Source organism: Salvelinus sp. IW2-2015, linkage group LG11 (assembly GCF_002910315.2).
Source record: "Salvelinus sp. IW2-2015 linkage group LG11, ASM291031v2, whole genome shotgun sequence".
NCBI lineage: Eukaryota > Metazoa > Chordata > Actinopteri > Salmoniformes > Salmonidae > Salvelinus > Salvelinus sp. IW2-2015.
In genome coordinates, this window is record NC_036851.1 from 11,294,766 (window position 1) to 11,321,273 (window position 26,508).

At 45.6% G+C, this 26,508-nt stretch overlaps 1 protein-coding gene across 1 annotated transcript in view; it reads right to left on the reverse strand.

The window, feature by feature from the left end:
* Nucleotides 1–26,508, reverse strand: part of LOC111969805 (kazrin-like) — a 156,591-nt gene that overhangs the window by 16,032 nt on the left and 114,051 nt on the right. The window contains exons 4-7 of the mRNA XM_023996072.2: nucleotides 24,769–24,864; nucleotides 8,907–9,101; nucleotides 1,187–1,317; nucleotides 233–238 (exon numbers count right to left, since the gene is read on the reverse strand). Coding sequence (XP_023851840.1) covers nucleotides 233–238; nucleotides 1,187–1,317; nucleotides 8,907–9,101; nucleotides 24,769–24,864 — 428 coding nt within the window. The remainder of the gene's footprint in view (nucleotides 1–232; nucleotides 239–1,186; nucleotides 1,318–8,906; nucleotides 9,102–24,768; nucleotides 24,865–26,508) is intronic.

Below are 26,508 nucleotides of genomic sequence, written 5' to 3' on the forward strand. Positions count from 1 at the left end.
GTGCTGGTTGTAGTTGAGTGTAACGTACTTTACGGTGCTGGTCATAATTGAAAGTAATGTACCTTACGGTGCTGGTCATAATTGAGTGTAATGTACCTTTCGGTGCTGGTCGTAATTGAGCTTAATGTACCTTTCGGTGCTGGTTGTAGTTGAGTGTATTGTACCTTACGGTGCTGGTCGTAGTTGAGTGTAATGTACCTTACGGTGCTGGTCGTAGTTGAGTGTAACGTACTTTACGCTGCTGGTTGTAGTTGAGTGTATTGTACTTACGGTGCTGGTCGTAGTTGAGTGTATTGTACCTTACGGTGCTGGTCGTAGTTGAGTGTAATGACTTTACGGTGCTGGTCGTAGTTGAGTGTATTGTACCTTACGTGCTGGTCGTAGTTGAGTGTATTGTACCTTACGGTGCTGGTCGTAGTTGAGTGTAACGTACTTTACGGTGCTGGTCGTAGTTGAGTGTAATGTACCTTACGGTGCTGGTCGTAGTTGAGTGTAATGTACCTTACGGTGCTGGTCCGTAGTTGAGTGTAACGTACTTTACGGTGCTGGTCGTAGTTGAGTGTATTGTACCTTACGGTGCTGGTCGTAGTTGAGTGTATTTACCTTACGTGCTGGTCGTATGAGTGTATTGTACCTTACGGTGCTGGTCGTAGTTGAGTGTATTGTACCTTACGGTGCTGCGTCGTAGTTGGAGTGTATTGTACCTTACGGTGCTGGTCGTAGTTGAGTGTATTGTACCTTACGGTGCTGGTCGTAGTTGAGTGTAATGTACCTTACGGTGCTGGTCGTAGTTGAGTGTAATGTACCTTACGGTGCTGGTCGTAGTTGAGTGTATGTACCTTACGGTGCTGGTCGTAGTTGAGTGTAATGTACCTTACGGGTACTGGTCGTAGTTGAGTGTATTGTACCTTACGGTGCTGGTCGTAGTTGAGTGTATTGTACCTTACGGTGCTGGTCGTAGTTGAGTGTATTGTACCTTACGGTGCTGGTCGTAGTTGAGTGTATTGTACCTTACGGTGCTGGTCGTAGTTGATTTAATGTACCTTACGTTGCTGGTTGTAATTGAGTGTATTGTACCTTACGGTGCTGGTCGTAGTTGAGTGTATTGTACCTTACGGTGCTGGTCGTAGTTGAGTGTAATGTACCTTACGGTGCTGGTAGTAGTTGAGTGTAATGTACCTTACGCGTGCTGGTCGTAGTTGCGTATGAAGTCTCGGAGCTGCTCCTCCCGGCTCTCCAGTGTGGTGTACAGCTGCTGCATCTGGTTCACCAAGTCGGCCTTCTCCACCTTCAGACGCTTACGGTCAGACTTCATAGCTGTGGGACACACGCACGCACACACACACACACACAAACAAATCAGGACTAATGGCTTTGACCAAAGGTTGGGTCAAATATGCAGTTACAGTGCATTCGGAAAGTCTTCAGACCCCTTCACTTTTTCCACATTTTGTTACGCTACAGCCTTATTCTAAATTTGATTAAATGACTTTACCCTCATCAATCTACACACAATTCCCCATAATGACAAAGCAGAAACCGGTTTTTAGAAACTTTTGCAAATGTATAAAAATGTTAAACAGAAATACCTTATTTACATAAGTATTCAGACCTTTTGCTATGAGACTTGAAATTGAGCTCAGGTGCATCCTGTTTCCATTGATCAACCTTAAGATGTTTCTACAACTTGTGGTAAATTCAATTGATTGGACATGATTTGGAAAGGCACACCTACAGTTGAAGTCGGAAGTTTACATACACCTTAGCCAAATACATTTAAACTCAGTTTTTCACAATTCCTGACATTTAATCCTAGTAAAAATTACATGTCTTAGGTCAGATAGGATTACCACTTTATTTCATGAATGTGAAATGTCAGAATAATAGTAGAGAATTATTTATTTCAGCTTTTATTTATTTCATCACATTCCCAGTGGGTCAGAAGTTTACAACTTGGGTCAAACGTTTCGGGTAGCCTTCCACAAGCTTCCCACAATAAGTTGGGGGAATTTTGGCCCATTCCTCCTGACAGAGCTGGTCAGGTTTGTAGGCCTCCTTGCTCGCACACGCTTTTTCAGTTCTGCCCACAAATGTTCTATGGGATTGAGGTCAGGGCTTTGTGAAGGCCACTCCAATACCTTGATTTTGTTGTCCTAAAGCCATTTTGCCACAACTTTGGAAGTATGCTTGGGGTCATTGTCCATTTGGAAGACCCATTTGCGACTAAGCTTTAGCTTCCTGACTAATGTCTTGAGATGTTGCTTCAATATATCCACAAAATGTTCCTTCTCATGATGCCATCTATTTTGTGAAGTGCACCAGTCCTTACTGCAGCAAAGCACCCCCCACAACAGGATGCTCCCACCCCGTGCTTCCCGGTTGGGATGGTGTTCTTCGGCTTGCAAGCCTCCCCCTTTTTCCTCCAAACATAACAATGGTCATTATGGCCAAACCGTTTGATTTTTGTTTCATCAGACCAGAGGACATTTCTCCAAAAAGTACAATTTGTTCCCATGTGCAGTTGCAAACTGTAGTCTGGCTTTTTTATGGTGGTTTTGGAGCAGTGGCTTCTTCCTCACTGAGCGGCCTTTCAGGTTATGTCGATATAGGACTCGTTTTACTGTGGATATAGATACTTTTGTACCCATTTCCTCCGGCGTCTTCACAAGGTCCTTTCCTGTTATTCTGGGATTGATTTGCACTTTTCGCACCAAAGCACGTTCATCTCTAGGAAACAGAACACGTCTCCTTCCTGAGGGGTATGATGGCTGCGTGGTCCCATGGTGTTTATACTTGCATACTATTGTTTGTACAGATGAACGTGGTAACTTCAGGCGTTTGGAAAATGCTCCCAAGGATGAACCAGACTTGGAGATGTACAATTTTTCTTCTGAGGTCTTGGCTGATTTCTTTTGATTTCCCATGATGTCAAGCAAAGAGGCACTGAGTTTGACTAGGCCTTGAAATAAATCCACAGGTACACCTCCAATTGACTCAAATGACGTCAATTAGCCTATAAGAAGCTTCTAAAGCCATGACATCATTTTCTGGAATTTTCCAAGCTGTTTAAAGGCACAGTAAACTTAGACCCACTGGAATTGTGATACAGTGAATTATAAGTGAAATAATCTGTCTGTAAACAATTGTTGGAAAAATGACATGCACAAAGTAGATGTCCTAACCGACTTGTCAAAACTATTTGTGGAGTGGTTGAAAAATACGTTTTATTGACTCCAACCTAAGTGCATGTAAACTTCCAACTTAAACTGTATCCATAGAAGGTCCCACAGTTGACAGTGCATGTCAGAGAAAAAAACCAAGCCATGAGCTTGAAGGAATTGTCCGTAGAGCTTCGAGACAGGATTGTGTCAAGGCACAATATTTCTGCAGCATTGAAGGTCCCCAAGAATACAATGGCCTGCATCATTCTTAAATGGAAGAAGTTTGGAACCCCAAGACTCTTCATAGAGCTGGCTGCCCGGCCAAACTGAGCAATCGGGGGAGCAGGGCCTTGGTCAGGGAGGTGACCAAGAACCCGATGGTCACTCTGACAGAGCTTCAGAGTTTCTCTGATGGGAGAAGGTTCTCCGATGGGACCTTCCAGACGGACAACCATCTCTGCAGCACTCCACCAATTAGGCCTTTATGGTAGAGTGGCCAGACAGAAGCCACTCCTCAGTAAAAGGCACATGACAGACCGCTTGGAGTTTACCAAAAGACATCTAAAGAACTCTAAGACCATGAGAAACAACATTCTCTGGTCTGATGATCTTTGGACTGAATGCCAAGCATCACGTCTGGAGGAAACCTGGCACCATCCCTATGGTGAAGCATGGTGGTGGCAGCATCATGCTGTGGGGAGGTTTTTCAGCGGCAGAGATTGGGAGACTAGTCAGGATCGAGGGAAAGATGAATAGAGCAAAGTACAGAGACATCCTTGAAGAAAAGCTTGGGTGAAGACTGGGGTGAAGGTTCACCTCAAATCAAATCAAATCGTATTGGTCACATACACATGGTTAGCAGATGTTATTGCATGTAGCGAAATGCTTGTGCTTCTAGTTCCGACAGTGCAGCAATATCTAACATGTAATCTAACAATTCCACAACAACTACCTAATACACTCAAATCTAAGTAAAGGAATGGAATAAGAATATATAAATATAAATATATGGATGAGCAATGACAGAGCGGCATAGGCTAAGATGCAATAGATGGTATTATATACAGTATATACATATGAGATGAGTAATGCAAGATATGTAAACATTATTAAAGTGGCATTATTTAAGTGACTAGTGATCCATTTATTAAAGTGGCCAATGATTTCAAGTCTGTATGTAGGCAGCAGCCTCTCTGTGTTAGTGATGGCAGTTCAACAGTCTGATGGCCTTGAGATAGAAGCTGTTTTTCAGTCTCTCGGTCCCAGCTTTGATGTACCTGTACTGACCTCACCTTCTGGATGGTAGCAGGGTGAACAGGCAGTGGCTCGGGTGGTTGTTGTCCTTGTTCCTGTGACATCGGGTGTTGTAGGTGTACCCGGTTATGCGTTGTGTAGACCGCACCACCCCCTGGAGAGCCTTGCGGTTGTGGGCGGTGCAGTTGCCATACCACGCAGTGATGCAGCCCGACAGGATGCTCTCAATTGTGCATCTGTAAAAGTTTGTGATGCTTTTAGGTGACAAGCCACATTTCTTCAGCCTCCTGAGGTTGAAGAGGCGCTGTTGCGCCTTCACCACACTATCTGTGTGGGTGAACCATTTCAGTTTGTCCATGGTGTACGCCAAGTAACTTAAAACTGTCCACCTTCTCCACTGCTGTCCCATCGATGTGGATAGGGGGGTGCTCCCTCTGCTGTTTCCTGAAGTCCACGATCATCTCCTTTGTTTTGTTGACGTTGAGTGAGAGGTTGTTTTTCTGACACCACACTCCGAGTGCCCTCACCTCCTCCCTGTAGGCTGTCTCATCGGTGTTGGTATCAAGCCTACTACTGTTGTGTCGTCTGCAAACTTGATGATTGAGTTGGAGGCGTGCATGGCCACGCAGTCATGGGTGAACAGGGAGTACAGGAGGGGGCTGTGCACGCACCCTTGTGGGGCCCCAGTGTTGAGGATCAGTGAAGTGGAGATGTTGTTTCCTTCCTTCACCTCCTGGGGGAGGCCCGTCAGGAAGTCCAGGACCCAATTGCGCAGGGCGAGGTTGAGACCCAGCGCCTCTAGCTTGATGATGAGCTTGGAGGGTACAATGGTGTTGAATGCCGAGCTATAGTCAATGAACAGTATTCTTACATAGGTATTCTTCTTGTCCAGTTTTCCTTCCAACAGGAAAACGACCCTAACCAAACAGCCAAGACAATGCAGAAGTGGCTTCGGGACAAGTCTCTGAACGTGAGTGGCCCAGAAGTCCAGGACTTGAACCCGATCTAACATCTCTGGAGAGACCTGAAAATAGCTGTGCAGCGACACTCCCATCCAACCTGACAGAGCCCGAGAGGATCTGCAGAGAAAAATGAAAGAAACCCCCAAATACAGGTGTGCCAAGCTTGTAGCGTCATACCCAAGAACACTCGAGGCTGCAATCACTGCCAAAGGTGCTTCAACAAAGTACTGAGTAAAGGGTCTGAATACTTATGTAAATGTGATAGTTCAGTGTTTTATTTTGAATACATTTGCAAACATTTCTAAAAAACAGTTTTCACTTTGTCATTATGGGCTATTGTGGGTAGACTGATGAGGGGGGGGGGGGGGGGAAATAGAATAATGTAATGTGACAAAATGTGGAAAAAGTGAATAATTCCCGAATGCACTGTATATTGGATTGCCACAAGATGGCACTGTGACATATTGTAAAATCCCAGGAAGAGCAACACTGTTTTTCCATAGAAGCACCATGGAGTAAATGATGTAATGCTCTAAGATCAGTAGCAGATAGTCACATAACCACACAGACTGATGTGGAGACTACATTCACCAATCCTTTCCTAAATACGCTTGGCATAATGGCATTTGCCTGTTTAAAAACAGCCAACTTCCAGGGTTGAAACTTGCTCTTCAGTAGAGACCGTAACTCATCAGCTGTATTTGTAGGACAGGAATCTAGAGAAAGCCTTGACATGCAGAGTAAGATTGAGACTTACGAACAGTATTCCTGAAGCTCTTTATTCAAGGAAAAGGAGAAGCTGTCCTCGCAATAACCGCAACACAGGTGGCATTCACTGAGGCTTAAGCATTCCCAATGTACATGTTCCACCATTCCTCACTCAACATTCAAACCTGTTCTTCAACAGTTACACAAGCGAGCTCTACATCTATGAGCATGCTACCTCCCGCCTGTTGCTCCCTGAGCGGAAGAGAGGAAGACAGAGGAGGGGAGGAGGGATAGATGGGGGGACGTTAGAGAGATGAGTTATAGGTTTGTCTTCTTTACGTTTTCACGCTTCCACCATTCTACATACAGCCAGTCTGCCTCAGAAGGGGATAACTTCGTTAACTTTGCTTTCTTTGGGTTAAACAAGCAAGTCAATATTTATCTGTAAAATATTGCTTTGTGGGTAGGGGTAAGAGGAGTTGGCGAACCACATTTGGACACAGTATGATGACAAGCTGTCTCCTCTCACTACCACATAGTCTACATAGCATTCCACTCCAAGCCAAAAGCATACACTGTATCAGAAAGCAAAGCCTTTGTGCTACCATTTATGGATCTCAACCTTACAAGAACTGAGCCTAGACTGTGGACTGATGAACAGATCTCATTACTGACAATGTTGGAAGAATAGAACAGGCAGAATGTATTGACTTGGTATCTACCTCACACACACACACATCATGACTGATAGGAGATTTGGAGATGACAGATACGATTTCTATACCACACAGTTAGTATTTAGATAAACATATGGCCCATACCAGACACAATTACGTCAGATTACATTTTTAAAGGGATTGACTGATCGATGTGTTGAGTGATAAACTGATGTTATCTCTACTGAGATGAAGTGGGTTTGACTGAGCTGCGTGAGAAACAGTAGGGTAGGACTCAGGTAGAACAGTAGTAGGACTCGGGTAGGACAGTAAGGTAGGACTCAGGTAGGACTGTAGGCTAGGACTCAGATAGGACTGTAGGGTAGGACAGTAGTGTAGGACTCAGGTAGGACAGTAGGGTAGGACAGTAGTAGGACAGGTTGGACAGTAGGGTAGAACTCAGGTAGGACAGTTGGGTAGGACTCAGGTAGAACAGTAGGGTAGGACTCAGGTAGGACAGTAGGGTAGGACTCAGGTAGGACGGTAGAGTAGGACGGTAGGGTAGGACTCAGGTAGGACGGTAGGGTAGGACTCAGGTAGGACGGTAGTGTAGGACTCAGGTAAGACAGTTGGGTAGGACTCAGGTAGAACAGTAGGGTAGGACTCAGGTAGGGCTCAGGTAGGGCAGTAGTGTAGGACTCAGGTAGAACAGTAGTGTAGGACTCAGGTAGGGCAGTAGTGTAGGACTCAGGTAGGGCAGTAGTGTAGGACTCAGGTAGGGCAGTAGTGTAGGACTCAGGTAGAGCTAGTAGTGTAAGGACTCAGGTAGGAACAGTAGTGTAGGAACTCAGGTAGGGCAGTAGGTAGTAGGACTCAGGTAGGGCAGTAAGTGTAGGACTCAGGTAGGGCAGTAGTGTAGGATCAGGTAGACACAGTAGTGTAGGACTCAGGTAGGGCAGTAGTGAGGACTCAGGTAGGACAGTAAGTGGTAGGACTCAGGTAGGGCAGTAGTGTAGGACTCAGTAGGACAGTAGTGTAGGAGCTCAGGTAGGGCAGTAGTAGGACTCAGGTAGAACAGTAGTGTAGGACTCAGGTAGAACGTAGTGTAGATCAGGTAGCAGTAGTGTAGGATCAGGTAGGCAGTAGTGTAGGACTCAGGTAGGGCAGTAGTGGTAGGACTCAGGTAGGGCAGTAGTAGGACTCAGGTAGAACAGTAGTGGTAGGATCTCAGGTAGGACAGTTGGGTAGGACAGTTGGTAGGACTCAGGTAGAACAGTAGGGTAGGACTCAGGTAGAGCAGTAGGGTAGGACTCAGGTAGAGCAGTAGTGTAGGACTCAGGTAGAGCAGTAGTGTAGAATCAGGTAGAGCAGTAGTGTAGGACTCAGGTAGGGCAGTAGTGTAGGATCAGGTAGGGCAGTAGTGTAGGACTCAGGTAGGGCTGTAGGGTAGGACTCGGGTAGGGCTGTAGGGTAAGACTCAGGTAGGGCTGTAGGGTAGGACTCAGGTAGGGCTGTAGGGTAGGACTCAGGTAGGGCTGTAGGGTAAGACTCAGGTAGAACAGTAGTAGGACACGGTAGCCAGTAGTGTAGGACTCAGGTAGAACAGTAGGGTAGGACTCAGGTAGGACAATAGGGTAGGACTCAGGTAGAACAATAGGGTAGGACTCAGGTAGGACAATAGGGTAGGACTCAGGTAGGACAGTAGGGTAGACTCAGGTAGGGCTGTAGGGTAGGACTCATGTAGTGCAGTAGTAGGAACACAGGTAGAACAGTAGGGTAGGACTCAGGTAGGACAATAGGGTAGGACTCAGGTAGGACACTAGGGTAGGACTCAGGTAGGAACACAATAGGTAGGACTCAGGTAGGCCAGCAGGGTAGGACTCAGGTAGGACAATAGGGTAGGACTCAGGTAGGACAATAGGGTAGGACTCAGGTAGGACAGAAGGGTAGGACTCAGGTAGAACGGTAGGATTGACTCAAGGAGGGACCGTAGGGTAGGACTCAGGTAAGACAGTAGGGTAGCACTCAGGTAGGACTCAGGAAGGACAGTAGGGAAGGCCTCAGGTAAGACTCAGGAAGTACAGTAGAGCAGACTCAGGTAGGACAGTAGGGTAGGACTCAGGTAGGACAGGGTAGTAGCTGAGCACTACGGGGGTCGTCCTGACCTTGTAAGGCCTCCTTGGCGCGGTCCAGCTCCTGCTCCTTGTCTCCCAGCTGCACACGGAGCTCAGTGGCTGAAAGGAGGTGGGAGGAGCAGCCCTGGCCCTGGGTCTCCTCCAGGTCCTTACTCAACATGTCCTTCATCTGCCTCAACAGGTGCACCTCCTCCTGCAGCTGGGCCACCTCCTCACGCAGCAACACTACGGAGGAACAGAGGAGAAAGAGAGAAGTTAGAAGAATGTACCTATTTGTCCATTTCTTACAGTCCACAGAAATCTCTTTCTGCTTTTAACCCCTCGAGGTGAGAAATGGAGAGAATGAAGTGAAAGAATAAGGACCAGAGAAGGGGTGGGGAAGGATGAGTGGAGAGGAGAATAAGGAAGAGAGATGGAAGTAAAAACAGAGAGGAGGAAAAAGAGAAGGAGAATGTAGAGGGAGAAGTTGACGGGTATAGAGAGGGGGAGAAAGGCAGAGCGAATGAGCGAGGGAGACGGTGGACGTCGTGAGAGTCGATATCAGAAAGAGGGGGGTGGGAAACAGGGTGACAAACTTAAGGGGAGAAGAGCAGAGAGAGTGCAATAATTAGGCTCAACTCGACACCTTTCCAGAGAGGAAAACCCACAACAACACATGCACAAGCTCGCTCATATGCAGACGCGCACGCGCACGCACACACACACACACATTCACACGCACAGCAGGCTCTATCTAAGCTGAAGCCATGGGTGATAGAGAGATAGAGTTAAATGAGGAGTGACAGTCTCAGGACTCAAACTGGCAAGGCTACAGAGCGGTGAGAGACAGTGGTTTGATAAGACTATAAAAAAATCTATGTGGAAAACAAGCTTCAGCTGTGTTCTTTAGCTCCGTGCCTTTCCACTGACATACGCCTCACAGCCCTCTGGGAGCTTAGGGACTTAGAGTGATAAACAAGAGCAGGAAACCAAGGAAACCGCACAGAGAAACAGAGAGAATCAAGACAGTAATTGGCACAGTATCTCCTAATACACAAACACATTCACCAAGGCAAGCAACACAGAACACAAATACGCTAAACTGGGCCTCCATTTGATAAGGTATTGACTAACTGGGGTTTGTTTACAGTTACAGTTTTTGCCCAATAAGGGCCACCACAACAAAGGAATGGCCTTGTCATACCGAGTTATATTTTCGCACTAGCTTCTTGAACATTCTTGAATATCTATAATGGTTTAGAACGATGCACAATGTTAGTATGTCTGGGAAGAAGCTTGACCAGCAGCAGAAATCAGTGGCCAAAACACTTCCAGCCCTGCCCCTACGCAGGGAAAGGGTTGGTTTGTACCTGGTAGACCACCTGTAAAAATCTGATGGCTCCTGGAAGTGGTTTTGGACCGTTTTGGCCACTATCCTTCCTCTGGTCTAAGATAGCCAAGGGCGTTGTAGCCAGACTACGTGGGGCTGCAGAGGCCCAGATAAGAGAGGAAGGGACAGTCCATCGGTCACTGTCGACTCTGGCTGTGAAGAGACCCGCCGGGCAGCAGCTCCGTATTGTACGTGGCATCAGGAGGTAGTTTCCTGGAGAGAGCAACCTTTCACAGCCTTCTCGCCCGCTAAACCCACTCATCTGCTTACCTATACAGGCTTGCTTAGTTGTTGCGGGTGAGGCCAGCTGCCGCCTTTGATCGCTCTGTAGACCAGAGCAGCCAGACACAAGTTCGAAGTATACGTCCCAGGCAGTTACGCGCTGTTCAGACGATCTGCAGTCCTATCTGCGCTGTTAGAGCTATCTGTAGTGTGACAAGTATGATCCCTAGCTGTGAAATAAATATGATCTGCGGTTCTGTTCTGTGGTTGAGAGAGTCTAAATGCCCCCCTCTCGGTGTGATAGTATCATACAATTATGTCCTAGCAGACATAACGCACCGAGGTTGCTAACGTGGGAGATAAAAAAGAAACAAGAGTCAGCCATTTTCAAAATGGCTGTGAACAATCTTATTCCCTATGCTTATAGTACATGCAGTCGTTGTGTCCCCTCCCTACGCCGGAGAGTGTTTCAGGTCCGTTTAACTCTAATGTGATATCATTCTATGTGTATGATAATGATCATGTAGAGTTATATGTAGAGGTAAGTAGGCTACTTCAAGGAAACGGTCATCACCAGCAATGTAGAGAGTGTATGCATCTACAATGGCAATAGTGAAGCAGTTGGAACAGAGCATGTCAACATGGCTTAACATAAGCGACACAGACACATGGCGAGCACTCAGGGATTCTCTAGATACTGTGGGAACCGAACAGAGGGTGATTTAAGCACAAGCAATCAGCACCATAATTCCCTCAAATACACTTTCCCATCGATCCCCCCCATCCTCATCCTGCCATTACTCCCCACTTTCAGCTCTGAGCTGCATAATCACTCCTCTTTCAGGTTCCCTGCCTCCCTCCCTGCCTTGCCTCACAGTCGGTATGAAATGAAGGCAAGGCAAATCCTGGAGAATCTTCTTTATTTTCCCCAGAGATATTTCAGTTCCGATAAGCCTGTTGGCAGTGACATCATCAGTTGAAAAGCGGCTGCACAGCATCTCGTCGTCAGTTCGGTTTAAAAACGTGCACATCATGAAATTAATTGTGTTTGGTTGTTTTTTTCTCACACAATGCACAGGCATACGTAGGGTTGCAAAATTCCGGGAATTTCTAGCTTTCCTGGTTGGAGGATTCTGGATTTCCTGCTTATTCCCTCCTGATTTCGGGGAAAACAGGGAATGTATTAAAAGTTCCCGGAATTTTGCAAGCCTAGGCACACGTGTGGGACAAGTCTGAGAGGTTATCTTTTTGTATACACTATTGAAGAATAAGCCAAAATAAATAGTTTGTACTGACTGGCCATAATGTCCCCTGGCTTGGGCTGTAACGGTGATCATATTACTGACCAACCAGTGGTCACGAGTTATGACTGCAGACAAATTCCGAGTGACCGTTTAATTACAATAATTAAGCTTCTCCAAGCTCTGATGCTGCTGATGGTCATTAGTAGCCTACCAAACTTGCTAACTGCCTGGTACTCAGCATTCTATTGTCCCTCTAATCACTCTGACATCAATGTAACCAAAAATTGAATCAAACCCTTCACAGAGTGATGGCCTCTATTAAAAATAGGAGGATCCCATCAGCTTTCTATAGGCTAGGCCTACTATATTTATTTCTCAGCTTTCCTAATATTAGGCACATTGCTTCTGTTAATAACAGGAGTATAGCCTACCTGGCTGGCATGAAAATGAACCATGGGAAAAGCATAGATGACATGTCTTTTTTCCCGCTACCCCTGTTTCGAGACAGTTGGATGATAATGGTCCATTCTAAATCCAAACAAATTTCACACATACATTATTTAATATATGTAAAGACAAGATTAAATCAAGAACAGTCTGATGGGTGACAATATTAGCTTATCACTTGTCAATGATATATTATCACTTGCGAATGATGCCCAGCTTAAGGCAAGAAACAGCGTATGTTTTTTTGCCGACTTTTTCAAATCATAGTCGCACATCTCATGTACCCTAGCCCATAGGCCTATATGTTTTGATAAGGTTTGTATCACAACTAAAGTGGCCAAATAACTTCTTAAAATTAAACACATTAATCCGCTTTACAAAGGGTGTGTAGAGCCCAACTGGCATACATACGTGTGAGTGTCAGGTTTGGGGAAGATCCTTTTCACCATAAAAATGCAATTACAATAAAAGCATTACATGCATAATCACATTTGCGGTCACTTTTGAGAATGGTGTTTTCCTGCTAATGCAACATTTGCGCTTATAGCCTACTGCTGTGTGTGTATTGCTGCACTTATAATGTGAAGAAATAGCCCAATAGTTGAGCAACATTTTAAGCTAAAAGTTCTCATCTGTTGCGTCAGACTCATTGCTTAAAACAGGTTTTTTGATGCTAGTGGTTGTATTAATTTGGGATCTATCGCATCCCACAACTGTCCCAGACTATGTTTGGAATGTTTATTTATTGCACAGAATAGGTCAACTTTTGTACTATGGGGGATATTATATTGACATAGACTAGTGCTTTTGCTGTTCGTTAGGCCTACTCATCTTGTTGGCTGATGAAAAGTAAATGAGGACAGTTCTTCCAATATCTTCAAAATGCGCCTCGGAATTGGATACGGACGCACACGCAGTTGCGTACCAGATGTTTCTGTCTTCACTTGTAGCCTGTGAGAAAGACCCGATCACGTGATGGAGAGATGCTTCGGCACGCAGTCGGGAGAAGGGAATTATAATGATTATATCAGCCCATGGGCACAATGGCCACTTGCCGCAAAAGGAATGGATTTTTTTGGGGGGGGGGGGGGGGGTATTACAGCCACACAAAGGGGATGCAGCCGAGAAATTTGAGGCATTATCAAGTGCTTGTCAAATTGTGAATGAGAGACTGATGAAGTGTGTACAGCCTGCGCAAGAAACAAACCAGAGATCATGCCTTTCATGCAACTTTTTTTCAAATCATCATTAAAGTTGCATCATGCAGCCTTAGAATGTATTAAAAATACAAACATATAGCCCAACATTTGTATCACAACTAAGTTGCATAAATAACTCTAAAATAAGCATATAGAAATACCAATTTATTTGTTAACAGTTCAACATAGAATAGCTGCATGTGCGCACTCCCTCAAATCGTTTGGAGAAAATATCCTTTCTATTTTATTCAGCTTTGTTCAATTGTATTCTTCATGCTATAAAATAATATAAAATAATGCCACGCAATTCTAAGAAAATCTTGTCTGCTAAATGAACTAGTGTAGCCCATAGCCATATGGCATAGCCAGATCAGGAGCTAACATAAGGACAACTCGGAGTATGCTATTCTGTTCTTCTGCAATAGACTACATTTTCTTCATATCATGTTTCTTTAGACCTGGATTTATTGTGATGGTGTATATTAAATGGATTTATCCAACTTTTTAAAATGCAAATGTTCCAAAGGTCTGCATTAATGGCTTGTAGGCTTTGCATGGAAGCCAGGAATGCTAAATGTGTTTATGTTAATGAACGCTCAATTGCCGTGAGACCGGCAGTTATTTGCTTGACAATCACCGGCTGACAAAATGTACCGCCACAGCCCTACCCCTAGCCTGTTGTATTGTTGTTATTGTTAGCATCATTTCTTGTCTCCTGTCATAGCCCCACCAGTAGACGGTGAATGCCTGTTCCTGTAGCCACCTTCCTGAGGAGAGAAGAAGACCTCATCTCTTCACTCAGCAGTGGCCCACTCAACTATTCCTGTCGGAGCCATGACTCTATTAAAAGCTCCATCAGGGCTGCTCTGAGTCTGACCAGGCCATCAACCCGTGCTCTTCCCTCCCACTGGCTTCTCCATTCAGATACTGAGAGAGTCAGGACACGCCTGACTGAGCAGGTAGGTCTAGTGGCTGTTTGCTTTGTGGCTAAAAGAAGCCAGAGGCATGAGCTAGGTACCCATGCTGTGTGTTTGATACGAGTGTCAAACACATGCTTGACAGCAGCTATCTGCTCTACCTCTATGTGGTATGCTTTGTAGGAATGTCTGGACGGGTGTCACCTCCCTCTGCATTTATTACTATGCCAGAGGCTTTGGTCATTCCTCCTCTCCTGTTTCAGGTAGCCACAATGCTGACCAGTGTGACACCAAATTTGTCCTTCAACTCTCAGCTGCACTGTGTTTACTATAAATATCCACCGGCATTGTCCTAACTGAGTGGAATTGTACTCTTGCAAAGACACGACACCTTAATACAGTGTGAAACTGTCCATTACACAGTGGTTAACGTGTGCAGACCTCTGTATCGTCTGAATAAGCATCTCCACGGACCCTGCTAGATTGACCGAGGTATGAAGATGTATGATTTGCATCCCCGATTGCAATATTCAGTGTAATAAATGGAACACGTTCCTCAGGTTTGTTATAGCAGGGAATTTGCCAGTGAACAACAGAGAGAAAGAGCTTACAGCGAATGATTAGGCAAACCATGGTCCTTTGAAAATATAATCACCTAACTCAAATATGTGCATGAATTACTCTCTTACATTTCCATTTTCAAACATTCCACATTATTCTTGCAGCACAAACAGCGCACTTAACAGCAATATTAACCTTGTAAATGATTATTTTCAACATCCATTTACATACACTGCAGGGGCCTCTTTCTCTATTTGAGAAACAGTGTGGGTACTGTGGATGCTGCTTAGCCTGGTTGATCTACTTCAGTTAATGTATGGAACAGAGTGCATGGAACTCTGCACTGTGTGTCTGGAGAGTGACAGCGACATGTCTGTATACATCTGGCACAGTATCAGTGGGCTTGAAACCAGAGAAGAGAATTACACTCTCACTCAGTACATTCCATAAAGCTCCATCGTTTAAGAGCATTGATCCTGTATTTCTAGCCATGGTTACTGTATGATGTTCTACTGTATGTGGAGGGCTGAACAGGGAAGGGTTTTACTGGGTAAGCAGAAGCAGCATTAGTAGGAACGCTGTAATCTCACAATATGTTTAAAACCTTCCCAATCCTTGGATTACTATTTGATTGTCAGTTCCCACAATAATCTGGAAATCGAACATGGACTAGAGGTATTTTCACTCCCGTACATTTGGATCCTGTTTCTCTCTACACTACTATTCCCCACATTGTGTTCCCCTGGTGGGATTGGTATTTGTTTTTGTATTTATTAAGGATCTTCATTAGCTGCTGCCTTGGCAGCAACATTAAGGCATTGATATACAAGTGAAAATATGTACACGCCATTCCATTTCATAACACTATTCGCAACACGTTAAGTGTGTTCCCTCAGGCCACTACTCTACTATCACATATCTACAATACAAAATCCACGTGTGCGTGTGTGTGGAGTGCGTGTATTATCATGTGTGTCTGTGCTGGTGCTGCACAGCTCTAATACACCCAGTATGGAGAGGAGAGGGGGAATTGGAGCTGGGGGAGAAGATGAATGACTTTTTAGAGAATGTGCAGACAACCAATATTTTACAGTAGCATTGCAGATAACTGTAGTGTAGTAAAAAAGGCCCTATTACCTGGAGAATTATTCACTAATGCACTGAGGTTACTAGAGCTACTAAGTAGCAAAATATTCAACCCTTTCAAATCCTTTCAGTTTTTATTGAAACAATAATTAGCCGTTGTTAGCGGCTGATAAAAAGCACAGAAAGGATGCTGGGGAGGTTCAAACAGCACTGAACAAAAGCCCCTGTGTGACTCACTGAGCAGACCACCGTAAAACACGGCTCTGAACAATGGTTACAATGGTTTACCACGAGCGTCTGCCTCCCCTCCGCCAGCCTTTTCAGAAGTCATTCTTTTTTTAAATAAAACTAGGAAGATAAACATATCAATCGTTACACAGCATGTTCAGAAACTCAGGATGTCTCCGTGCTGCTCCAGCAACAACAGTCAGAAATGTTAGCATGTTTGTTGATGACATGAACTGCATTCCAGCTGATTATGCTGCGTTAAGCCACTGTCAGCAGGGGGCCGGTAGAAACCGGAAGCATCTGGTTTTCAGGAGAAAAGCAGAGAAGAGGCGAAGCCTGAAAACCGCATGTTTCCGGTTTCTTCCGACCCCGCTCAGGCGATTATTTTACATCTGCTACATTAAGATAGAATTCACCTGTTACTCTCTGAGATTATCGTGACCCATCATTGGCTGTGGTGCTGCAGGCAGCTGTCAATCAAAGGGAGTCATTGGGCCAACCCCCTCTGGCTCGCTGACCTCTCATGACACAACTATTCAGTAGTCACCTGACTTGCCAAGCTTCATCCACTTTGACATCTCCTTACTTCTGAAGCCAATTTTCAATTAGATTAATTTAGTATTTCATTACTGGGGTTCATGAAGTTGCTTGGATGCCTACAGTGAGGTTTTAGTAGCTGGCGATGGTTATGAATATATTACATCTTATAGTCTGCTCCAGGCCACAGAGCATCTGTGCATCCATGTCTCTTTGTCTCTCCTCCATCCCCGGACTTTCAACCGCTCCGTGTGTGTGACGGAGGAGTCACATGATGCTTGGATGGCTGTATCGGTATGTGTGTACGTGCGCTTGTGTGTGTGCGTGCGTACTAATGCGAGTGTGCGTGGCTGCCTGGTGCGCTCTGCATCTCTGATCATTACTGCGTAGAGGAGACGGTTCCCAGGAAAGGAGGGCTGTACTGGGATCGCCGTGAGGGGATGACGGGTCAGCCGCTGCTCCTCATCCAACTCCTCATGCAGATGATATGAGCCTAGAGATCCTTCATAGTCAAACAGAAGTGTGGGTGTGGTTGAGAGAGAGCCCTTCTTAATTAATAGTCTGCGTGTTCTGTGCATCCTCAGACAAACCCCTCTCCCTCTCGCTCTCTCTGCTGGGAGGATATACAGACAGGATTCTACTGGTCACGGAGGTCCTTCACTCATCACTTGGAATATCCGTACTATCCACTCCGAATCTATTCATTTCATTTCTGATGAAGCAAACAGATCTTAAAAGGGCTATTATATGACCATGTGGAAGGAATCACAAAAGGGCTGTTCAGAGCGGCTTGATGAGACATCCTGTAATCTCCATGAAAATGAAGAGCATTTTGTTCACATCTCAAGTCAAGAGGATGAACCAAATATAGTGCATTACATAAGAGGATAACATCGAATCGACAAGAAATGATACAGGAAGGCCAATAGAAATGGTTGCATCAAAAATAGCAACCACATTCATTCAGTCAATGACGGGTTTTGGATCCGAGGGGGAGTTCTGGCGGGTGGGAGGCAGCAGGGAGATTAGTGGCTGTTTTAAACCTGCTCCACAACTCTTTGTTGAGATTCTCTACAATAGTCAGTCATTTTGGTTGGATAGCCTGTGGGCTGTCTTAGTACCTAAGCCATTGATAGGGCCAGGGGTGAGTGGGTGAGAGAATAACACCACGACACGCAACAGAAAACAACACAACACTATTCGCTGGTTGATCCCTGAACAGCACCTGGCTGCACGTAAGTACCAGCAGGTTCGTTTCCCACTCAGGATATTACAGGGCCCTTCTATAATGTATGTGAACATGAATTATACATGGGCACTGGCTCTCAACCTTACTTAACCACAACATCCACTGCACAACGTAAACAATACGCTAAAGAGTGGACCCTGGGTTTCCTTCCATGTATGTGAAGAGTTTACGCCTCACTTGTGTTTCTTTCTTACCATGGCAACCTGAGGATCTAGTCACATATAACGGCTATGACTTCACTGTATATGAGGCCCATATTCCGTTTGGAAGCTCTAGTGACCATTTCTAAGTCTGCGTGTGTAAATCTGCACGCCTGAACCCACAAAGAGGTGTGTGTGCGCGTGTGCGTGCGTGTGCATACGTGTGTTTGTGTGCGCATGCTTATCCATGCCCCTGTTGGTATATCTATAGAGAACAGCTGCCATGAATTAATTGCTGTGAGTTTACATTACAACGGAGGTCAGAGTAAGCATGCCAACTGGAGATAGTAGTAATTGATTCACACTTTTATTATGGGAAGATTAGGCCCACTGCCAGGGATGTGCTGGAAGAGCAGCAAGGACCTGGTAAGGCCGCTCAGCTCAGACTGCCTAGAGTCTAGTTATCAACAGCAACAACGGCAATAATCTATCGAAACATAGCTGGGTTCGTTCTATGGCATGATATCACTGTACTTGGTCTGACTTTGACTGAATACCGAACAAGAGACTTGCCCAATGAGACTATACTGAACACTGTCCCATTACTGTCCAGTATGGCCACAAGCCAGTATAATCCCTGTTGAGGATATTTCACCAAGACGGAGTTGAAATGCAGTGCCCAACGCATGAATATCCCGAGAAGATAAAACTAATGGCGGTGCATCCTTCTTGTACACTGACCTCCACTCGCTATGGAGCTGTAACACATTGGACTGGTCACTGGTCAAGGACTGCAGAGCCATCGTGGGGCCTGCTGTGAGCTGCTGTGGGAGCAGCGTGTGAGACCATCTCTGATAGTGCCATCTGGCTGCAGCGGCTCACTCATTATCTCTTCTCAATTTGGAAAGCAACCTCTGGGTATGGAGGAGTCACGCAACACAACCAACGGGATCATCCTCGGACTCATCTCCTCAAATACGCGCACACACACACACACACACACATCTAGACAAACGCAGTGAGGACCATGTCACTGCAACAGAGACAGTGTCTACCAGGGTTCCAGTTGGAGGTGATGGAGGATCTCTCAGATAACACCTGCATTAATGGAAGTGTAGGTGTGTTCGTGGGTTGCCATTTCCTATCAAAATGCCAAACACATCAAATGTCAAGGTGGGCGGAGGAATTCTAGGGGGAACGCTGGGGAAATATGCTGATTGGATTGTACTTGCAGAACCTACAGAACTCCAGACATAAAATGACACCAATTCCAGAGCATTGGGATATGGCCTTGGGCCCCCAGTGTCCGGTCTGTAGCGTGAAGTCACAAGCTCTGCTGGTGGGCTACCGCGTAGCAACCTAGTGGTGCCAAAAGCCCTGGTTCGCCATAGAAAGCCTATGTAAATTACGATCACCACAATAGCAAAAACATGTTTTTCTGGGGGGGGGGACGTTGTGGGCTCAAAAATGTGTTTATTATGATCCAGTTTGACCCCCACAGTGAATTATTTGAAAGTTAATGATGATGCGGTTGCACAAATTATAAAGATAGTCTACAAATCATATAACATTTTTATCATTTATATACAGTCCACTTTTTCTCATGGGGTAATCCAATCGAGCCTCACCGAGTTGTGATGGGTTGTTGTGATGGTAGCCCATTCATGTTTTACTTTCAGGTGGAAGGATCCTGGTCATATAATATCGAGACTAGATGGGGTACTTATTAACTTTGTCACAATTCAAGTGAGATCTTACAAAGAGAGTCACCATGCCGACATGTTCTCTATATAACTGAACTGAACGTCACTCGAAAGAGTGAATCAGTCCTAATTCTGATGATCATAGTTAATATTTGCTGTCCATTTCATTTTCCAACGTTGACCTGGCTAGGTTCTAGGTAACGCTGAGCTTTCAAACTAACCTTCTGCAAAGGTTTAACAGTAGGCTAGCATCAGGTTCATAGACATTGAAACCAAGTTGACTCTGTCAGGCAGGATGAAAATGACTACATCGACCATGACCCTTTGCTAGTTACGACTACTTTCCCCATAATCCTTAGTGATATTTCTGTGCCATTCAGCAATATGGTACGCTTCAAATCCAAATACTTCATGTGCCATCGGTTTTCCATAGGAATACGTGGATGAGGTCAGTGCTATGTCTATGGATATGACAGACTTATCATCTCTCAAATATGTAGGCTATTTGTGCTATGTTGGCTGAGCTGCTCATCACCAAATATCTCCCTTAATTCCCCAGACTAGACTCACTCCAGGATTTTCATATGCTTATGTCAGATTAACAGATTAACAAGCATATTAACCAACGTACATGCGTACAAGTCAGATCCAGATCAACCTCATTTGTTTATATGTAAAACAAATAAACAAATTATGTTGCGGACCTACTACCAAGAAATATTTTTTCTAAAATTACACACCAAACAACTTTTATTTACAGTCAATAATGTGTTGCTAACACAACCTTTCCATATATAGTAGCATTATGTTTAGTAACATATTATGTAAATATATTACCGAATGATGAGATGTTTATTTAGCTACTCGGTGATAATGAGTTTACATGAATCATTCCAATTCCTCTCATAAATACAGTGTGAGTACACGTGAAAACGAACTCATGAACTCACACACGCCTCTACCGTAGAAACAGAGCTCTGGCCTAAACCAACCCTCTACGGTGACAGATGATCTAAACCCACTCCTCGTTCTTCCCTCGTTCCCTCTCTCTCTCACTCACCGGATGTCCCCTCCTCCCTGTCGGACCTCATGTCCTCCTTGTCCTCCTTCACAGCACAGGCTCCGCTGGGCTCCACGGTCAGTGCTGGTGTGTGTTCTCATAGCAGAGGAGCCCAACCCAGACAAACACCATTCAGAAAGACACCGTAGCGAACACACCACACCACAGCAGCCTCTCGCTCAGCCGCTCCCAGCTCTGGCCATTGGCTCCACCCAGCCAGGTTACTAGGAAGTGTTCCCCCGAGAGAGGGAGCCTGTTTTGTCTGTACTCTCCATGTTCTCTCTCGCTATCTCCCTCTCTCTCGCTCTGTCATTGGCTTATTCTCTCTTTCTCTCTCTCCTCCCCTTTTCTTTACCTGTTCTGGTACACGCCCAGAGGCAGTTTCCATTCCAAACCTCTCTCGCCCCTCCTCTTTTTAACCCCTTCCAGCTGCTGCTGTAGGGAGGGGGACCAGTGTGCTCTGACATGATTACTGCTGCTATTTCTCTCTCTCTCAACCGCGGGAGGGCGTACCTGTAGCCTCAGGTGGTAAGGCAGATGAGTCACTGCTATAGCACTTCTACCTAATGGCAGCTGGCTGAACGACACAGTGACTAAGAGATCTCTCTTTCACAGGACATAATGTACCGTACTGAAGAGATCACCTACTGCACAGAGAACAATACCCCTACGGAACACACTGCCCTTATGGACAATTTGACCACAAGTCACATCAGAGCGTGTTCACATGTTTATATAGGACGCCTGGCCTGGAAATAATACACAGTACTGAAGAGACTAGGGACAGGAGTTTTTCCCTGATCATGTGACCTATCCTGGCCACTCAAAAATGTTTGGACTTTGTTACTCTATAGCCTGCAGCATGACGAGGCCTGCAATGTTTTCCGCGGTCATAAATGAAGGTAAACCAAAACAATTCCAGCTACAGCACTGGGGTTGTTAGTGTGAGACTTCAACCCAGGGAGTGCTGGTGTTTTCTCCCAGTCCCAGGGCTCAAGGGACCGGTCGTCAGATGCAGGGTTGGATCAGGGCTGGATGAGTGTGGACACAATCACAGAGCTAATCGAGTTAGAGTTTTAGCCTGAGGGCCAGGGACAGGAATAGGGACAGGAATAAGGACAGGAATAGGGACAGGAGTAAGGACAGGAATAGGAACAGGAATAGGGACAGGAATAGGGACAGGAATAAGGACAGGGGGCAGCGGGTGCAGCCAAGTACTAGAGGAGCAGAGATAAGACCAGTCTTGGTTGGAAGAAGTGGACACTGGGCGGGGAAGGAAATCTGTAAGACTTCCAACAGGCTATTTAAATGACTGAAATAACTTAGCTTAGTAGTGATGTGTTTCCTTATCATAACCAGGAAAAACAATGTCTGAATGGAAAATAATTGTTTACGTTTCAGGCTTCCAAGAGATCAAATCAGGGTAAATCTGCTGTTTGTATAAACTGAAGGTGTTGGACCGACGCTAACACAGTAAACAAGCAACTTTCTTCATCCTCAAAACGCTTTTGAAATGTCTTATGATTCTATCACAGTATTTAATTGCTTGGCGAATATAGGGCTATTTTCCCCTGCCAATCCTGTAGAGTAATACAGAATAACTATGTGTCTCAAATATAGAATACACGTATGAGTGGGAGAGAGAGAGAGTGTGTCACCTCGGTGTTGTAGGAATGAGGACAAGTATACCATCAAGCCAGACGCTTGTCAACTGAGGCAAATGGATCCGTCAATCACGGACTGAGTGCCTGACTGACTGCTCAAGAATCACAGTCATGTGTCATTCATGTGTTATTAATTCGTATTCATTCTTATTCGTTCGACGCCCATTTAGGGATGTGAGTGTGACGCGAGTTTCTGAGATACAGCCTTGGTTTCAGTGCAGCTGGAATCATTTTACTGATATCTTTACTCATGATTGCCCTTCTCATGTTAATGCTCTTTTGTCCTCATCCTCTCAGTCCCTCATCCTCAGTCTTTTCACTACTCATGTGGCTATCCTTGATTTCAGGGCTAAACTCACTGAATCTCTGTGTCATCGATCCGAGCATAATTACATAAGCTAGCAAAAGTCAATTTATCTGTGTAATAACTCATGCTCTCTCTTTTTCTCGCTCCCCCCCCTCTCCTTCCCCCCCCTTCTCTCTCTTTTTCTGCCCCCCCTCTTTCTCCCCCTCCCCCCTCTCCTCTCTCTCCGTTTCTCGCTCCCCCTCTGCTCGCCGTCTCCTCTCTCCTTCTCGCTCCCCGTCTCTCTCTTTTTTCTCTCTCCCCCCTCTCGTCCCTCCCCTCTCTCTCTCCCTCTCTTTTTCTCGCTCCCCCTCTCTCCTCGTTCCCTCTCCTTTTTCTCGCTCCGCCCCTCTCTCCCTCTCTCTCTCTTTTTCTCGCTCCCACCCTCTCTCCCTTCTCTTTTTTCTCGCTCCCCTCTCTCTCTCCTCCCTCCTCTTTTTCTCGCTCCCCTCTCTCTCCTCTCTCCCCTCTCTTTTCTCGTCCCCCCCCCTCTCTCTTTCTCGTTCCTCTCTCTTTTTCTTGCTCCCACCTCTCTCCTTTCGCTCTCTTTTTCTCAACTCACTCTCTACGCCTCTCTCTTCCTCCTCTCTCCTCCTCTTTTGCAGACTCCCGAAGCCCATGAATACCGAGCGACTGACGCTCCACTTGTATTTTCGGCTCCAGCCCCCTCTGTCCTCTCCTTGTCTCTGCTCACCCCTTCTGATCTCTCCTTTCTCTCGCTCCCCCTCTCTCTCTTCTCCTTCTCTCCTTTTTCCTCGCTCCCACCCTCCCTCTCCTCTTGCTCTTTTTCTCCCTCTTCTTAGTCTCTCTCTCTCTCTCTTCTCTCTCTTCTCTCTTGCGTCTCTTCTCTGCATCTCTCTCTCTCTCTCCTCTCTCTATCTCTCCGTCTCTCTCCTCTCTCATCTTAGCTCTCGTCCTCTCCTCTCTCTCTCTCTCTCTCTCTCTCTCCGTCTTCTACGCTCCTTCCTGTTCTCGCAGCTGCACCAGATGATCTGTCACTCTGCATTATCAGCACAGGAGAATGTTGATGGAGAGCTGAGAAAGACAGGCATTAAGATGTTAGCTGGGAGGGGAAGAAGGGAGGGAAGGAGAGAGGGATGGAGAAGGGGAGGAGTGACTCAGACAGATACTACCTCTGTCCAGGGCTGATGGAAATGTCATGAGGCTAATTTAATGGCCTGAGAGTGCACTTCTGCTGCTTCAAGGGGCTGTATTTGATGAAAAGATGAAAATGATAATTCCGGGGAACACTCGTGGCTTTCTGGCAACGTGGTAAAGAATAATGGGAGTGATTAAGCAGGAGAAAACGAAATGCCCTCGAGACTTATAGATTCATCAACAAGCTTCAGGTGATCAATACTCTTTATAATGTTCTTCCTTAGTGGCCAATATCATTACAGATCACAACAAAGACAGAGAGCCTTTATTCAGAGACATCTTTGGAGGGAAAATTAGATGCCATTTAACTCAAACTGAAGGCAGTGATTAGGGCACAAATAGGCATCGGCACAATACAACAATGATGATCATCAATAGTACTCTTCTCTATTCAGCAATACAATGTGAAGAGGTTACATCTGCCCCTCTCTCCCCATTCAGCTCTCCTATCAATGTTTCTCTGTAACTTGGACCCAGCACAGAATTGGGTGTATACAGTACAATACTAAGCAGATGATTAACCCTGTGTGCCGTTTACTTGCCTATAGTATATAACACAGTCTGCTGTAAGTCCTTTAAGGCCCTGGGTCCAGTCAGACATATTATCAGATTGTTCTCCCAGACAGACAGACTCTTCCACATCACAGGCCTCTGCACCCAGCTGACAGGTCTGTGTCTCAGTCCTAACTCCCGGGACCAATCACCAAGCACACACTTCCTTCCATCACCAAGGCAACACCCTGTATTTCCAAGGCAACACCCTACCTTTGTCGAGCGAGGAGTCTGGGGTGCCAAAGTCCATGAGGCTGGAGATCTCTGTCTGGTAACAGATCTCGCTCACCACTGACTTCTGCCTGTGATCTGTCAGAGACAACACAATAGAACACCTGACATCAGACCAACAAAAGAGACTAGCAACAGTGTTACGCTGACGACGAATAGTTTCAGGAAGATGTCTTTCTAAGGAAGAAGGACAGTTACTATTTAGGTTTACACAGCCAGGGGTAACTAACATGACGCATACAGGTAATAAATATGTGTACTGTGTGTGTGCGTCGTCCGGCGTGCGCCAAAGAGTGAGAAAACAGAGAGAAAAGAGAAAGAAGAAAGAGTGAGAAGAGAGAAAAGAGAAAGCAGAAAGAGTGAGAAAAGAGAAAGAAAGAGTCACTGTTTGCATTAAACATGTGACGTCACTCCTACACACACAGCTGAGAGGCTTTCAAAAACAAACAACTTTGGAATTGGCAGAGCCTTTATAGATGCAGTTAGGTTTGACAGGTAATATTCTAATTAACAATAAAGCTAATCGATTTTAGCTTGTTTCACAATTTTGGGAAAAATAACCCTTTTTCATACAGACTGTCCCCTGTTTCAATCCTCTCTCTCTCTCTCTCTCTCTCTCTCTCTCTCTCTCTCTCTCTCTCTCTCTCTCTCTCTCTCTCTCTCTCTCTCTCTCTCTCTCTCTCTTCTCTCTCTCCTCTCTCTCTCTCTCTCTCTCTCTCTCTCTCTCTCTCTCTCTCTCTCTCTCTCTCTCTCTCTCTCTCTCTCTCTCTCTCCAAGATGTTTTGTGTCTAGTACAGTGGTTTAACCTTTCACTGCAGTGGGCTGAATCAGGGTCACTCCTGAGTGTTTATAAACTAGGCAAAAAAAGAACGTCCTCTCACTGTCAACTGTGTTTTATTTCAGCAAACTTAACATGTGTAAATATTTGTATGAACATAAAAGGATTCAACAACTGAGACATAAACTGAACAAGTTCCACAGACATGTGACTAACAGAAATGGAATAATGTATCCCTGAACAAAGGGGGGGTCAAAATTAAAAGTAACAGTCAGTATCTGGTGTGGCCACCAGCTGCATTAAGTACTGCAGTGCATCTCCTCCTCATGGACTGCACCAGATTTGCCAGTTCTTGCTGTGAGATGTTACCCCACTCTTCCACCAAGGCACCTGCAAGTTCCCAGACATTTCTGGGGGGAATGGCCCTAGCCCCCACCCTCCAATCCAACAGGTCCTAGACGTAATCAATGGGATTAAGATCCGGGCTCTTCGCTGGCCATGGCAGAACACTGACATTCCTGTCTTGCAGGAAATCATGCACAGAACGAGCAGTATCGCTGGTGGCATTGTCATGCTGGAGGGTCATGTCAGGATGAGTCTGCAGGAAGGGTACCACATGAGGGAGGAGGATGTCTTCCCTGTAACGCACAGCGTTGAGATTGCCTGCAATGACAACAAGCTCAGTCCGATGATGCTGTGACACACCGCCCCAGACCATGACGGAACCTCCACCTCCAAAATCGATCCCGCTCCAGAGTACAGGCCTCGGTGTAACGCTCATTCCTTCAACGATAAAGGCAAATCCGACCATCACCCCTGGTGAGACAAAACCGTGACTCGTCAGTAAAGAGCACTTTTTGCAAGGCCTGTCTGGTCCAGCGATGGTGGGTTTGTGCCAGTCATGTCTGGTGAGGACCTACAATCCCTCAGTCCAGCCTCTGTCA